Source organism: Lingula anatina, chromosome 2, assembly GCF_051362555.1.
Source record: "Lingula anatina isolate TDL-2025a chromosome 2, LinAna3.0, whole genome shotgun sequence".
NCBI lineage: Eukaryota > Metazoa > Brachiopoda > Lingulata > Lingulida > Lingulidae > Lingula > Lingula anatina.
Window position 1 is genome coordinate 27,900,048 of NC_141768.1, and position 17,021 is coordinate 27,917,068.

General features: G+C 35.5%; 2 protein-coding genes across 2 annotated transcripts in view; both read right to left on the reverse strand.

Annotated features, from left to right (window-relative positions):
* Positions 1-17,021, reverse strand: part of LOC106156515 (nesprin-1-like) — a 119,740-nt gene that overhangs the window by 39,163 nt on the left and 63,556 nt on the right. Inside the window, exons 76-82 of the mRNA XM_087005459.1 lie at positions 13,255-13,407; positions 12,725-12,892; positions 12,276-12,452; positions 10,259-10,420; positions 9,766-9,936; positions 9,395-9,571; positions 8,912-9,220 (exon numbers count right to left, since the gene is read on the reverse strand). Of these exons, the coding sequence (XP_086861585.1) occupies positions 8,912-9,220; positions 9,395-9,571; positions 9,766-9,936; positions 10,259-10,420; positions 12,276-12,452; positions 12,725-12,892; positions 13,255-13,407 (1,317 nt within the window). The remainder of the gene's footprint in view (positions 1-8,911; positions 9,221-9,394; positions 9,572-9,765; positions 9,937-10,258; positions 10,421-12,275; positions 12,453-12,724; positions 12,893-13,254; positions 13,408-17,021) is intronic.
* On the reverse strand, positions 1,371-8,905 carry LOC147763519 (uncharacterized). The gene is made up of 2 exons (XM_087005460.1): positions 7,011-8,905; positions 1,371-4,798 (listed from the first exon to the last, which is right to left on the reverse strand). The coding sequence occupies exon 2, from the start codon at positions 4,787-4,789 to the stop codon at positions 2,186-2,188; it is 2,604 nt and encodes an 867-aa protein (XP_086861586.1). The 5' UTR covers positions 4,790-4,798; positions 7,011-8,905; the 3' UTR covers positions 1,371-2,185.

A 17,021-nucleotide genomic window follows, 5' to 3' on the forward strand; every position in this document is an offset into this window, starting at 1 on the left:
GATACTTAACACCGAACACTTACATTTTCTGATTTTCTGTCAGTGACATCAAAAGTGAACTTAATGTCCAGTGAATTTGCAATTCACCTGCAGTCAATGTCAATATACAAAGTTGACATTATTTAATAGGGGTTCACTCTTATACATAAGGTTCAGAAAATTATGCATCTATTCTTTATTTTTTAATAGTGAAACAGGGGAAATGCTTCCATTATGACAGACTGGTTTCAATCAACCAGTTAAAATACAACATGCTCAGAGCATCAGAGATTGGTAATCCAAAGTTATTATTAATATTTACTAAAACTTAATCACTTCCATTATGCACTGGTTTAAGCATATCCCATTCAGAACACACTATCAGTTTCCATTGGAACAATTCAGTATTGATCAGCCTCAACAAACAACTTTCATCTTACCTTTCTCTTTCTCCTGAAGCTAAGAGTGGTGTACGTTTTCTCATGTCGCGATCCCTGCTCATTTTTACACGACAGACAAGCACCCATGATGCCCTCATTTTTTACCTGAACCCTGAGTCCAAACACATACTAAAGCAGCTCTATTTCATTTGCAAATTTTTCTCTGCATAAACAAGTTTTTGCATCATATTGCTGTCTAATTTATACCATTGGTTCATGTATGGTTTTTCAAAATTGTTCCTAAATAACAGTGATGGTTGTAACTGGACACTGGGCAGTACAATGATTTACATGACGCAGCATTGCTTAATATGTATGCCCTTAGTCCTGTTTGAGTTCAGGTGTCACATTATTCTCTCAATTTCCTATCCTCAGTTAACGCATGCCCTGAACTTGATTGTTATCCTAATGGATTTTCTAAGATTATTCCTGCCATTTGCAATCATTTCCATCTCCATTTTTCATCTCGGAATCTTATTTTTCTGTAGAACACTTCACCAACTCTTGGCACTGCAAACTGCCACTAACTAATTGATTGAATGGCACTGCAATGGCCTGTCTACTAGCTCATTGAAAATTTAAGCAAACAGTTCAGTTATACTATAATCACTTTAGCCTGTGTTAATTATTGACCACTGTAAACAAATGTACACTCAATATCAACGAATCAAAAGTGGGATTTTCTTGTAAGGTGTAGATTAATGATAACACCATGTTAAAATTCTGAGCCCCATTACTTAGAGATATGCAGGACATGAGAATGCTCCATTTTGAGAAAGTTATCAAATCTGCCTTCTTTTCAGAAGCATTTATTGCCGTGTAACAGCCTTTGATGAAAGGCTGAGTCAATATTGTAGGTCTAATTGATTACCAATATATGGACGCATTCTTAAGGTTTTCATTACCCAATACTCGGTATGTAAACACTGAACACAGCAACATAATATCATATCCTTTTTTCAATAATTGTATTTATTTTAGGTGGCAGGTTTATGGCCTCACATCATGTATCAATCACATAAATTGGTTACATTTTGCAAATCGATAAAGTTTTTTTTTTTTTATACATGAATGTACTTTAGTTCAAAATCAAATACTTTTTGTATTATTTGTGAGGGTAAACCTTGGCTTACATCTATACAAGACAAAAAGCAAACAAATTCTTTATCAAAAAAAATTTATAGTAATACTGCTTGAAAATATTGACAAAAATGGAAACCATTGTAAAATCTTACATAATTCCATTTTAAATTCTCAAAGAACAGAAAGCACAAAACCATTAATTTCTTCTCCTTTAAACGACTAGTATGATAGGATACATTTAATTTTCTGGCCTAAGCAGTTTCAAATATATAAATCACATCATATTGGGTTGATAATATTTCTAACATCTACTTTAAATGAAAAATACCAAATCAAAATAATCAGCAAAATTTTCAGAAGGCACTTCAATTACTTAATATCGGTGGACAAATGTTATGCGAAAAGTTCAAATTGTTTACCCTTTTAATATAAAAAAGCTTCACATATATGCTTTTTCAAGTATAAATGACTGTTACCCTGAAAATTTGAAAAATTTATCAAATCAAAATACAATTAAAAATATTATGCATGATCTGGAAAGTGTAACAAAATACTTTCATGAATTACAGTGGGATATAAATTTCCTGAACAAAGTGACTCCCTTTCTTAGGTGGTATATGAGAAAAATATTTCATCCAACACGCAACTTCAATTCTGTCCTATATGTTTAATTGAATGAACTTCTATGTTTCTATCAGATCCTTTAAAAGGGATCTTTTCATGGTCTCAGTAGTCTCTTTCATATCTCTAGCCATTTTTGTAGCTTTGGCAATAGCAACATCCATATCCTGCTTGACCTTTTTATCCTTTTGTTTAGCACTCTTATGTTCTTTCTTATCAGACAGTCCTGCTGACCCGTATTCCCTGGTGAATTCCCTGGGTGTGGCTCTTCTTGGAAATGGAGGAGACCTGGCTAGGTTCACAGGCACTGGGATTTGAGTGCGTTGGGATGTGACAGGAGTGGTTGTGACAGGCACAGCTAACACAATGGGTTGAGGTGGTGGTGCTTGTGGTGGTTGTGGTGTGTTGACAAGCTGTACAGGGGGCTCGGTGACAAATATCATGTTTGGAGAGTTAGGTGGTGCCATAGGCATGGAAGACTGGGGCCTGGGAATGACTTGCCTATCAGGAGGCAACCAGGGACTTCTTGGTACTCTAAGAGCGTGTTGGCCTGTTGGATAGTTGGGTGCTTGTTCTCTTCTCTGCTGCCTTGGTGAAGGTTCTTCATATCTGAACGAGTCTCTCTGTTGGGATCCAGTTCTATTTCTTGTCCTGTCTGGCAACAGCGGATACCTGCCTTCCAGTCTATCACTTAAACTCCTGGAGTGCCTATCATTATGTTGTGCTGAAGAATCCAGTGTACTCACGGGTTTTCTGTGCCACAGTATGGGTTCCCTGGCACTATGGCTCCTATGGTGCCTTGGTTGATCAGGTGTATTTGAAGGTGCATCCACCTCCATGGGCATGTCTCTGTTATCCATATCATCCTTTATCTTCCTAACTTCATCAATCAAGTTTCTAATTGCACTATTCCTGGGGTTTTCACGGCCTTTCCTTTTTGGTTTGCTTTTTACAGGAGTCTGAGTTTGACTGCTAGTATGTAATGGGGTCTGATTAGTGGCATCAGCTACCAAATTCTCAGTTTGACTTGAAATACTCCATGGTCTAACAGAGACTAGAGTATCTGCATCACTGTCAAATACATACTTAGGTTTAGTTCCATCCAAAGTCTTCAATTTTGGATTATCTTTTACATTTTTATCAACACGATTCAATTTTGTTGGAACCAAATCGAGATCTTCATCATTCCTCATTGACTTAGTCTTGGGCAGAGATTCCCTAGAACTAGATTTTTTCTTTAATTTCTTTGAATCTTTGTCTTTCTTTTGCTTCAAATGCTTCCAATGATGTCTGCTTGGAGTCTGTGTAGCTGCATGGTCTGGTGTCTGAGTGGAATGATTTGATATTGTTTGACCACCAAAATCTCTCATTTGTGGAATGTTTTCTTGGGAAACTATTGAAGATGCAGACGGAAAAACATCCATTTGCATGGGACTTTCCCTTCCTCTAACAACAGGCAATCCAAAAGGTCTTCTCTCCTGTCTCCTGGTCTGTGGTGAAGGCTGTGTCAGAGGTTTCTCAGAAGTTTGTGTTCCAGCATGTCCTGTAGTTTGCATAGTATTGTTTCTTAATCCCTGACCTGAAGAATCCAAGGTACCTGGTACCTTCAAATTTCTTCCAGTACCAAGTGCTTGGAACATATTCCCTAATGTTCCACTTGGCACTTGGTTTCTGAAGTTTCTGTAATGTGTTTGTGTGCCAACATGTCCTGGGGTCTGTGTGGACCCACTTCTCACAGTCTGCATTGAAAAGTCATATGTTTGCCTTGGACTAGAAGTGCTTTCAGGTTCTATGACCATGGTCTGTGTACCAGCATGGCCAGGGGTTTGTGTCACACTATCTCTAATAGTCTGCATTGAGAAATCCCTTGTAATGACAGGAACCTGGGTGTCCAAGGTAGTCCAAGAAGCAGTTACACTTATGGTGTCCTCTTCACCTTCTGAGCTTTGAGAGTTGCGATCAAAATTTCTAAATTGATTTCCAGTTCCACTGGACCTATCCATCATAGTTGACTGTAGAGGACCTAATGAGTTGTCTGTTTGAGTTCCGTAGTGAAGACCTGGCAATCTAAGACTAGAATCATTATGTACCGGTGAAGTACCCCGACCAACCTGAAGAGGTCTTAACATTGAGTTTCTTAAAGTATCTTGACTAATTTGTTCAATTTCCTGTGGTGCATCTTGATTATCCACAGCAGGACTACTACTGCCATCTAGAATAGTAGAACTATTCTGTGATGCAGGCATGGTGCCACTGGTAGAACCCTGGAATGTATACACAGTCTCCCCCAGTCCAGATTCATCACTCTCATACTCCAGCTCATCTGGCCACAGTTTCTTCCTCCCCCTGGGGGTACTGCGACCAGACCCTGTCCTGGGGGAATTGGCATCACTTGGATGAAGCCATGGAGTGGTCCTACCAGATCTTGATCTGGGGGTATTGGTACCACTTTGGGTGTCCCTTGGGGTGGTCTGGTCTGTTTTAGGGCTATTGGTGTCAGTGTCATTACACTTTGCTCGAGTCCTATGGGACCGAGACTGGGATGTTTGTCTACCACTCTGTGGCAGTCTTGGTGTGACGCCACCTGATGGTGACCTTGCCATCCCTCTTGACCTTGATGAGTGACCTTCACCTAGGGTTTGCGTCCCACACTCATGACTATCCATGGCACCAGGCTAGACATACAAACAACCCATGTGTTAACACAACTTGAAATGGCATTGTTGCACACAGCAAGCTCCTGCAGTTGCCCTCTGAATTTTGCCCTTTATAGGTATTTTACAGTCCAGGTAGGTCGACTAGATCATACACCTCATACAAATATGGGGGATGTTCCATGGGTAAAACAGCTTTGGGTGGTAGTTTTAAGGAATAGTTTAAAAGAGAAGGCAGCAGCCATGGCAAAGAGTATTAATGGTGAGTCAATGTATCATTCTCTGATATAAGATGTCAATCAGACCATATTTCACTTCATTCCATAAAAATCATTAAATTAGCCAAACGGTTGCTTATTTCTCTATTTTGATAAGCTGTCTAATATATTCATCACACTTACAAAATTATAAAATTAAATCTAATATCTACCAAAATGTAACAGACAGTTTTTAGCCTACCATCTCAATATTCACAATCATATTTCAAGATTTGATTATATGCAACATGCCAATATAAAGCATCAGCTTGCAGCTTGAACTGAAGCTGGATAATATGATTAATATAAAATCACTGGCAAATTATGCAACAAGTGGTTACATATTAAAGAAATCTATTTTAACATTTAATTAGAAGTTAGCACATAATGGTTATTCATATGCCACCAAAAAATCATATTAGAATTTTTTTGTCAATGGTCTATTTTTGTAACAACAGTTTTATATTTTTTTGCCATGCAATTATTTATTTTGGTGTAACTTGCAGTTACCATTTTTATCAAAAAAATGTATAATTATTATTTTATAGTTCAATGTTCATGATCCAGTCAAGATTGGAAACATACATATAATACAGAAGACAACTTGAAATAATGTGGAAAAGTGACAATATTCACTTGTTGTGTATAAAATATATATAGGTATGATATTTGCAAATTGTGCTGAAAGTTCCATTGATCTGATGAAGAAAAATAAGACAGATTTGAAAATATTTTACTAAATGGTCTACTTTTGTAACATCAGTTTTCTTGCCATGCAATTATTGATTTTAGTGTATCTTGCAATTCCTATTTTCAACACAAAATTGTATATTTATCATAATTCAGTTAAATGTTCATGATTTATTCCAATCAAGATTGGAGAGATAAAGGATACAGAAGACGATGTGAAATAATGTGGAAAAGTGATGGAATATGAAGCTTGTGGTGTGTAAATGTGTGTAAAATATACAGGTGTGACATTTGCAATCTGTGATGAAAGTTCCATTGACTTCATGAAGATGTGATTAGTGTTAGAAGTCAAAAGCAAGCCACTCAACAAGGAAAAATTCAACCAGGAAAACAAGCACAGCAAAAATGGGCAAAAGCTGTTAGGATAAGGGACATGCAATACAAAACCACTAAATTGCTGCTTTACCCACTAACACCACTGTTACAAAACAGAAATCAATTTCTACTCATGCAATTTTTCAGAAACAATTTCATTTTTTTTTTTGGCTATTTCATCTGCAGGAGCTACATGCTAACACAACAATGAGAACCTGAGAATGCACTACTTTGTTAATATAAAGAGTTTAAATATTTTTGATCTATAATTTAATAAGATTGACTAAATTAAACCCAATACTAGAAATGCATACAAGTAAAATCATACCAATGTAAAATCTATTTTTGTAAGTTTTTAAAAAGTTTCTTTAAGGAATATGACAATAAAGAAATCTACTTATTTATCAAGATTTTTTCATTAACCCCGCCAGCAGCTTGTTACATCCAAATAATAAATTGCAACAAAATAAACCATAAATTAAAATTAAGCAAACAAAGTAAACATACGTTGAAATCAAAACATATTCGCAAATAAAACTCAAATTATATATCACTGTTAGTTTTGATCATTCACTGTTAGAGGATTAAAGCTTTAATATTTCAGCAATATTGCCACATCCATGAAAGGAGTCCTAGCTAGGTTACTTGTCTTTACTTGTCTGCATAAAATAACTGAGTGAAAAAAGTTTTATAAATGAAAATCCTTTCATTCTTTTTAGCAACTTACTGATGTAATTCAAAGAAAAAAATTTAAGAGTACTTGAAGATTTTTCAATAAAATACCAAACATATACCAAAGCCATATTGAGTATCCTTTCATGGATCTGTAGTATTAAACCACGTTGACAAAAAATGATATTAATAAATAAAATCAAAATAAACAAGCCTTCAAAAACACATGATCAACTCACCTCTACAACTTCTATAAGGAGCTTCCATCAGGAATAAAGCTTAAAGCACACATCAATCCACAACAAGGACCAGGTGAAACAGGACAGTTCACATAAGCCAGCTGATGAGCTATAGGCCGCATTCAGAGGAGCGGACTAACTAGTCCGCGGGTCAAATATGGTGATCCACTAAAAAGCTTGCTGTCTAATCCACTAATAGATTCCCCCTGGGAAAGTATTCAAGTGGGTCGGCCATATTTGACCTTCGGACTTGTTAGTCCACTGTTCTGAATGCGGCCATGTAGGAACTCTATTGAAGGTTAGTGAGCAGCAGGGTTACCATAGGTTAGGTGTTAGGTTTGGTTACAAGCACATGTAGTTATTATCAGTTTGCATTTATTTTATGTATCACAAGGGTTATTCAATTTTGCACAATGTACGAGGATTTTGCATTCATGGTGCCCATGTACACATGAATCAAATGTTTTATCTTTCATTTTGAATATCACTGACAGAAAACATCAATCACAGAAGGATTGACATTTTGAGAATATTCACTGCCAATAACAGGCTTGGCAATATGGGTAATTATTCATTTGCAGACCCCATTTTTCCACATTTAACCTTCCAATACTGCACTCATAAAACGGAGAACAAGATTAAAATATCCGAAATTATACCTCACAAATAAACAACCCCTACTTCAATACCAGAATGAGGAAATACTGCATTATTTGCCAGATGTTCTCAATATTTAGAGGCATTTATGTGTAGCAAATATATAAATCCATCAAAACCCCACCAGGCTTTCAAGAAAGTGAGTGTCTCATCCAGTATTTTATTGCAATATTCTACTCTAGCAAAACTAACAACTGTGAATGTGTTTGCTGATCTTACAAAGTAACTGCAAGGACATGTATTATATTCTTCTTTCTTAGCTAGGTCCCACTATGTTGTAATAATATACCAGCTGTAGCTATTTCTATGTAGTACAGAAATTCTAAAAAAATTCAAAACAGATATTTGTCCTCTTTCTAGCCTTAACCTACAATAACCTATGGAACTAAAAGTATTGGCACAAGCTAATAGTTACACTATACAAACAGCCATTTTACAGCTTGTAAACAGAATAAAAGATGGGTACAGCTAAATAGTCATGTCACTGGCATTTCCTAAACATACATTTAGTAAACTACATTTAATACTGCAGATAAAACTTTTCCAGTGCCCAACTAAGTTTACTGAAACAGCCTTATTTGGTATATTTTAATACATCTTTAAACTTGATTGCTAGGAAGATTCCCTCTTACAAATGAAAGACAGTGATTTTCTAAAATAAATTTTCCAATTATAATTGATTAACAATACAAGTTACTTCCCAGCACCTTCCTATTAGGAAAATTAACTGAGTCATCTGGCTGAATCAAACTGGGAATAATTCCATGGAATTAACAAAATCAAGGTGCATTTCATAATGTGATTATTACAAATATAGTTTTCACTGAATCACCAACTGTTTGAGCACTGTTTTAGCAGGGGAGCAAGGGATTGATTTCAATATACAATCTATTTCAAGACTGACACAGATAATTTCTATCGAGCCTCTTTAAAGATGGAATATACAGATACTATAATACTACAAATCAATGTATAGTAATCACTACACATCTATAATTTTAATTTATTTAAAATAACAAAGTGAGCAACCATTCTGGCTTGGTTAACTATGCAAAACACTTGTTTATTAAAGACACTTACTGCAATTACCATATTAGTTTTCACACAGGTGCAAAACTTTTGATTCAAAACATCACTAAATTTTGTGATTTCTACATGTTACTTGGTGAAAAGGGTCATTTAAACCACAGCAAAAATGGTTACTCTTCATCAAATTCACTCAAAAAGACATACAAAATACATACCTTTAACCACTCAGCCCTCTCACTAATGGTTGCATTGCCATCTTGTTCGATACGCTCAAGTTCGCGGGCGTACTGTTCCAGGGTGGCATCTAAGGTGCTATGGCGGCTGTGATAGTCTCGACAAGTGTCCAAGAAATCTTCCCTATTGACCAAGAAGTGCTCAATCTCGTCCCTCATATTTTGCCAATTGTGGCGTAGTTTCAGGTATGCGGGATCCGTGTCGGCTTCGCTGTCCGCAGTCAGGTCAAAATAGCGCTGCCAGAGGCCTTCAAGCTGCTTCTCACTCTGAAGAATCTCCTTCTCCAGTTCCTGAAATACAAAAAGGTAGGATTATTTTAAAAGATATAAAATCTATAAAAAAGTCCTTGTAAGTACTAAATTGATTATTTGGCTTGGTATATGTAGACAAATGGCATAAATGGTGAATTTGAATTTTATGAAATTATATCAAAGTTTTTTTTTTTTAATTTTGTATCAATTAACCTTGGCATGCTTTATCTCAATCTCTGCAGCATCAACATGTAGTTTGGCATGTCTGTCCATCATGGCTATGACATCCTCATGCTTGTGATATATCCAGTCTGCTAAGTCTGACTTCTCTTTCTCCAATTCTTCCCAGTTTCTAATCATTGCGTTAATTTCCTGAATGCGGTCTTTAGTCTGGAAAAATAGGTAAAATAATTGTAAAATATTTTTTCATCTATTAACTATTTAAGAAATTGATATCTTCTGTGTGAATTCCCATTATCATAATTTGCAAACTTACTCTGCATTAAACCTGAGAGATACTTATGCATAGTCACAGTTGCATAAAAGAATTATACTTTTAATGTATGCAGTACTATTCAGCATACCTTTTCTAGGCTGTTTCCAATGTCATCATTGACCTTTTCTGCTAGCTGAGTGACCTCAGAGTCCAGGACAGAGTCCAGTTGGTCAAGACTCTCCATACTGCCCACATTCTCACACTTGTGTGCTTCTGAGGCAATGGTCCTCTGGTAGGTGGTCAACTGGTCATAGATTTTCTGAAAGTGAAAATTTGTTTGAGCTGATAAAATGCTCTTTAAAGAAAAAATTTAATTTACTACTTTGAAAAGAATACTTAAATCATGTTTATAAGTGTATCTGTTGTTAGTCAAAGCTCCTCTGAAATCGGGCAATATTCTTTATTGACTTTTTCTTAATTAGGCTTAATATGCCAAACTGAAATAATTCCTGGGCCTAGAAAGATTGATCATTCAACCAACTTATCTCAACATCTAAAAAAAAACTTTTTTCAGAAAGTTTCAACAAATTACAAATTAAAAGTTTTTAAAAAATTTTACCAGCTTCTAGAGCCTCACTCACCCTAGCATTCTTCAGTTTATCAAAGGCATCCTGATAGTTGTCAGCACAGAGCTGCGACTTGTCTTCCAGCCAGGTGACGTGGTCGTACTTAAGGTAGTTCTCACAGTCCACCAACAGCTGCTTATACTGCTGCCATCTTTGTAACAGGTCGCCCAAACGCTCCTACAAGGTCATGAAATTGAATCAACTATGATGTCAACAAGATTTCAAATGGAAAAGAAGTAAATAAGTTCTAGAGATTAAGTGTGTAGATGTGCAAAACTAGGAGTTGTGACTCTTCATATATTCTACAAATAAGGACTTTTTAATACCAAATACCTTTTAAAAGAACATTTTCAAAAGATGTGTTTGTGAAAGATATTCAGCCTGTCCTATTTCACACTTTAAGTTTATTACAAGCTCATCAATTAACTGATACATATTGTAAAATTTTCAAATTTCATGTGACTTAAATTCAATACATGCTCCAGAAATTGTTACAAACCTGATAGAGAAGTCTACTCTCCATGATAGAGAGATTTTCCATAAGTGGCTTTCTTTTTTAATTGCTCAAGCTTTACCTTTAATGTTTGCAAAACTCACAAAAATCTAATCTAAGCATGCTTTACAAATGTCAGTTTCTGTTGATAACAATGCATAGCTAGAGAACCTGTGAGTAGAGACATGCTGTTAAAGCACAACAGATTTCGTTTTATAGACTAAAAGAAATAGGCCATTTGCCCTTCCCATAAAACCATAATGATAAGAGGCATTTAAGTCATAAAGAGGTTCTCAAGCTTTTTTTTTTTCAAAGATGAAACTGACATGCAAAAATTTTCACAACAACTGCCATGCATAGTTAGATCAGATTACTGTGAGAGGACTGCAAACAAAAACAAATACAGTGCTTGAGTATGGTCTCAAAATAAAAACAAAACTCTTTATTATGTTGTCATATCTTAGTGATGCGCACAAAACTACATGTAGCTTCAGCATTAACAATGATGATAACATGGCTTTATTATTTTTTAAAAAGCTGGTTCACAGATACAACATTTTTCTATGAGGGTGTCTTTGACAGTTCAGGTAACTTCATTATTTGACTATTTATATCTCATGTATTAAGTGTACTTTATAACTTAACTAAAATGACAAGATACTTGATTGTACTTCATAAATTGAAATCTGCATACCATCATCTTAAATGGAAAACAAGAATTAAAAAACTCATTTTAAATATTTTCATAAATAGCAATAAATTATAGACTGAAAATACAGATGACTAGGTTTCTTGATTAATTTTAACATATCTTCCACTTTTACTTTTTCCCCTGTATCTGAATATAACAATTCTACCAGTAAACTGAAGAAACAGAAAATATAACTTTAAACAATAAAGAAAAGTTCTTTTTTTTTTCATGTGTGCAGTAAGAGTTAGTGCAATGAGCGATTACAGCTGTGTAGGCCACTACATGGAACATTGTTATTAATTTTATTATCAACAGTCTTACGGATCAGTATATCTTACTAATACTTTAACAGTTCATGGTAATCCAAAATAACCTGTGGGCAGTAAAATAAAAACCAAGTATTAGGACAGAAAAAGAGCAGACGGTCATAGAGTTATATGATAACTAGAAAGAAAACAATGATTTGTGACTAATTATTCAGTGATGAAATCAGTGATGATGATAGTTAATTAAGAAAACAGATAATAAACCAAATTAAACAGAACATATTTGTTCATGGGAAGGTTTTCAAAAGGTAAAAATAAATCTCATTAGTAAAAAAACAAGGTCACAATATTCAAGAGAATAAATGCTGGTTTGAAAAACTAAGAGACTTCTGTTGGGACATTTTTAACAGATAATGAGGCTTTACACATGCTATATATTGTGAGCATCACTAAAATATTCCTTCCAAATCACCCTAAATCACTTATATGAAATAACTGACAAGGGACCCAATCAACGAAGCAAAACCTTCACACCATTCCATTCCCAATGCAATAAATAAGCCACAATATGCTTTTTTTTACCTTAATTTGTAGAGCCGTAGCTTGTAGAGACAGATAACTGTCTTCGAGATTCGATAACTGATGCTCTATCTGTGACACCAGGTGGGGTTGACTCTTGCTTTTCTCCATCAGTTGTCTTCCTTGCTCTGTAACTCTGTCAACAGTGGACTGATAGGCATAGATCTCTTCAATCAATGTCTGCAATAAAAATATAAGCGTGAGCTATAAGCAGGTACTATGAGACTGAATAAACTTAATATACATTCTTAAAAGAGAAAAATCTAATCGCCTGCTGCAGAATGTTGTTTATTCAAGATAAAAAAATAACTTACTTTAACATGATTTATTTCATATTCCACCTGCATTTTACTTTGTAAAGATGAACTCATGAACAATATCAATATTAATTTATAACAGACATTAATCACATGAATCAAGAGTAGTGCAAACTGATGAGGACAATGCATCACCTTGTGCTTATCAATCTGCTGTTGTGTCAGCTCCATAGTGCTGGTGTTCAGAGTGTTGTGGGACATCAGGCGGAAGGACGTCTGCAGAATCCAGCGCTCACACTCCTGCAGGGTCAGCTGGTAGGTTGTGTGCTCATTTTCTGCTTTCTCGAGATGCTCCACAACTCCCTACAGACACAGGGTGTAAAAAATCGGAAATTTTGTTGAGTTGGTTCCTTTTAGAACAGCTGTATCTTTAATTCAATAGAGAGAGATGGACTAGTCTTTTAAATTTTCCATTCACTTAACTTCTTGTTTCTTTTGTATTAGCCTTAAAATAAATAATGGAAGTAAAATAATAACAATTACATGACTAGACTGTTTTCAGAGAGTTGAATCTTAAATTTCACTAGTACCTGCAAATTTGATATGTAAATTGCCAAACTACAATTATTGTACATGTTGACTGATATGAAAAATATAAAATTGTTGTGTTGAAATACACACAACATACAGTTTGTTTTCAACCAGTTTATCACCGATCATCTCACCTCTGCCTTGTCTCGCAGGTGGTCATAGCGAGCCTGGATCTTCTCCAGGGACCGCACAATTTCACGATTTCCACTCATGGCTTCCAGTTCTGAGACCAAATTGGCTAGGTCTCCAATGTCTTGATCATGGCGTTCTATGTCTGCCTTAATGCTCTGAAAGGAATAATACAAATGAAATGTTCAGAGTTGGATGTTACAAAACAAATATCACCACAAAGCTGCTTCCAGCCAGTAATGTATCACCACTTTTCGACTCGTACTGTGATGAAAAAAGGTACTGAGAAAAAGTTCAAAAACTAATTGAACGAGTTAGCACAATGCTCTTCCACTTGCCCTATTTTGTATTGTAAGTCATATTTATTGCATTTAGTCATAAATTATCCGCCCTCTGCAGACCTTTGAGAAAGGCGGTGCAAAATTAAGTAGTAATGTGACCTCCTTTCCAAGATTTTGATTATATGCAGTCTGGTATAAAATCCCCCCCTCCCCCCCCCCCCCCAATTTTCCACAGCATGTATGCACAACACCCACATATTATAATTACCAGATCTCACATTTAATTTCATAACAAACTGTTATTTTATATTTCAATATTAAAATATCAATAAGAAAAGCCGGTCATTTTAATATGTACACTGATTACATTGGCTAGGCAATTTCAATGTTTATCAATTTACCCCACACCTTTGTTTGTACATAAACACAACTGCTGGACAACCCTGTGCTGATGGCATGCTGCCCTTGGAGTAAAAATACCACAAACTGCTACTTTTACAAGTACCTTTACCAATGACAGAGGTCATGTTTTCATCGATGTTGGTTTATCTACTTACTGCAGGGATAAGACTGAAATTTAGTGAAAAAGTTGTAAAATATAGTGTTGTGTCCAGGGGGCCTGCCTAAGCCAATGTTATTTCTGGCTCCCAAAAAGTTAAAATCTGATGATAGTGGGAAAATCGCATCTCAGGAGTAAATATATGGGCAAGTTATCTCAAAAAGCTTTTCACAAAGTTGATGACATTGTTCAGGAAGGAAAGAAGTGATTACAATTTGATCCGTGCCATATCTCTCTAAGTTTTTTTAACAATATTATAGCCTTTATTCCTGGTAGATGTTTGGGCTCTTAGGGTGCTCTCTGGTTATAGATGCCTAGACTTGGATGTCAACTTCCTTAATTTTAGAATTAAATGCCATACAGCAAATTTAAAGATCTATAGTCTTTAATGTCCAAGCGACAATTAACCCCTGGTCTCCGAAAAAAGTTCAACCTTTTTTCTTTTCTCAACCAGAAAAATAGGCCCTGAGAAGTAAAAACTTTCATGTGAGAAAACAGTAATATAATCCAGCCAAAATAAGCAAAGTCAGCAGCAAGGGTCTTTTATTTTGCCTGATAAGTCAAATGGTTTCTGAAAGCTGCATTTGTTTCCTATTACATGAACTGAATGCACACACTGCTAATATTACAGCATATTTAGATCCACTCCGACAATGTATTCAAAGGGGTGCAAAGAGCCATGAAAACTAGTTCTTACGTCCACAAAATAATAAAAAAAAGCAATAAACAATGCTGTCTAACTCAAACAATAGACTTGGTTCCCCACTAATAATTCTCACAAATGACTGGTTATACATTATGTATGGAAGTCACTTACCAGAGGGGTCAGAAGTTAAATGCTATATTCAACGCCATTTACCTGTAATATTGTATAGGAGCTGCTCGCAAGCAGGGAAACTAGACATGAAAATACCAAAAACATAAGATCACCGCCCTGATAAAACCATACTGCTTTAAGTGGATGAAAAAAGAGAAGTTATGAAGAAGATACATATGTAACATATTGGCTCTCAATTGATCTCTATTGTTTGTACCACTGAAGCTCAATGCAACTCTTGATTCCATCACAGTGATTTTTAGTTACATCAGATGTGTAGAGAAAATGGGGCAATGTAGAGCAAAATTATCACCACTTCATACCACTGACTGATGATATGGTCTCCCGCTTTTTATAGACAATCATGACTATAGTGTTACATCATACTTCTAAACCAATCTGGGTGTCATAGCCCTGCAAAACTTTACTGTGACCTGCAACTAGTACGATTTGCCAATTGCAAGTAAATGCAGGTAGAACTAGAGGATCAGAGAGGCGATACCGCCTCCGAATATTGTACCACCAGCTGGAGCAAGCGCATTCGTATAGACCCCCACATACACAAAATAAGGGACATAGCCACCAGTTTTGTGCTTGACAAGCTGTAAAAATGCAATCAACAAGAATTTTTAAACTATTGCAAAAAATATATATGGTACAATCAAATTTAAGTTCTTCGTAAGGTAGGTCAAGGGTCAATTTCAAGGTCACAGTAAATTGCCAGTATATGACTTCTTATTCAAGTTCAAGAGTAACTATGGACCTATCTCTGTCAAGTTTGAAGTTAAAAGAGAAAGAAATTAGCAGAGTTCAGTTCATGATAAAAAGTAGGTCAAAGGTCAATTTCAAGGTCACATTTAGATTGCCAGTATATGACTTTCTATTCAAGTTCAATAGTAACTATGGACCTATCTCTGCCAGTTTTGGAGATAAAAGGGAAGCAAAATTTGCAAAGTTCAGTTTATGGTGAAAAGTAGGACAAAGGTCAATTTTAATGTCACATTTATAATGCCAGTATATGACTTCCTATTCAAGTTCAATAGTAACTACGGACCTATCTCAGCCAGTTTTGGAGATAACAGGAAAGCAAAATTTGCAAAATTCAGTTTATGGTGTAAAGTAGGTCAAAGGTCAATTTTAAGGTCACATTTAGATTGCCAGTATATGACTTCCTTTTCAAGTTCAATAGTAACTATGGACCTATCTCAGCCAGTTTTGGAGATAAAAGGAAAGCAAAATTTGCAAAGTTCAGTTCATGGTGAAAAGTAGGTCAAAGGTCAATTTCAAGGTCACATTTAGATTGCCAGTATATGACTTCCTATTCAAGTTCAATAGTAACTATGGACCTATCTCAGCCAGTTTTGGAGATAAAAGGGAAGCAAAATTTGCAAAATTCAGTTCATGGTGAAAAGTAGGTCAAAGGTCAATTTCAAGGTCACATTTAGATTGCCAGTATATGACTTCCTATTCAAGTTCAATAGTAACTATGGACCTATCTCTGCCAGTTTTGGAGATAAAAGGGAAGAAAAATTTGCAAAGTTCAGTTCATGGTGAAAAGTAGGTCAAAGGTCACTTTCAAGGTCATAGTAAGATTGCCAGTATATGACTTCCTATTCAACTTCAATAGTAACTATGGACCTATCTCTGCCAGTTTTGGAGATAAAAGGGAAGAAAAATTTGCAAAGTTCAGTTCATGGTGAAAAGTAGGTCAAAGGTCACTTTCAAGGTCATAGTAAGATTGCCAGAATATGACTTCCTATTCAACTTCAATAGTAACTATGGACCTATCTCTGCCAGTTTTGGAGATATAAGGGACTAAATGTTATAATTTTGGAGTTACCATAATGTGCCTTAAATTTCGTACAGAAAAAATTAATTAAAATAAAGAAAATGTCATTTTGGTCAAAATTCTTGAAATAGGAGGTGCTCTGAAGTTTCAGAAGTTCAAATTTGATGAAATAATGTCATTTTTGAACACAAGTTGTCTGCTTTGCCAAGCCTTATGTTTTATTTTTCCAGAGTTCAAAATTTATTATCCATTACCGTACTGCACATTTTGCTTTTACCACCAATATGTACTTTTTGATACAGCGTAACTCGAAAACCGTATGGAAT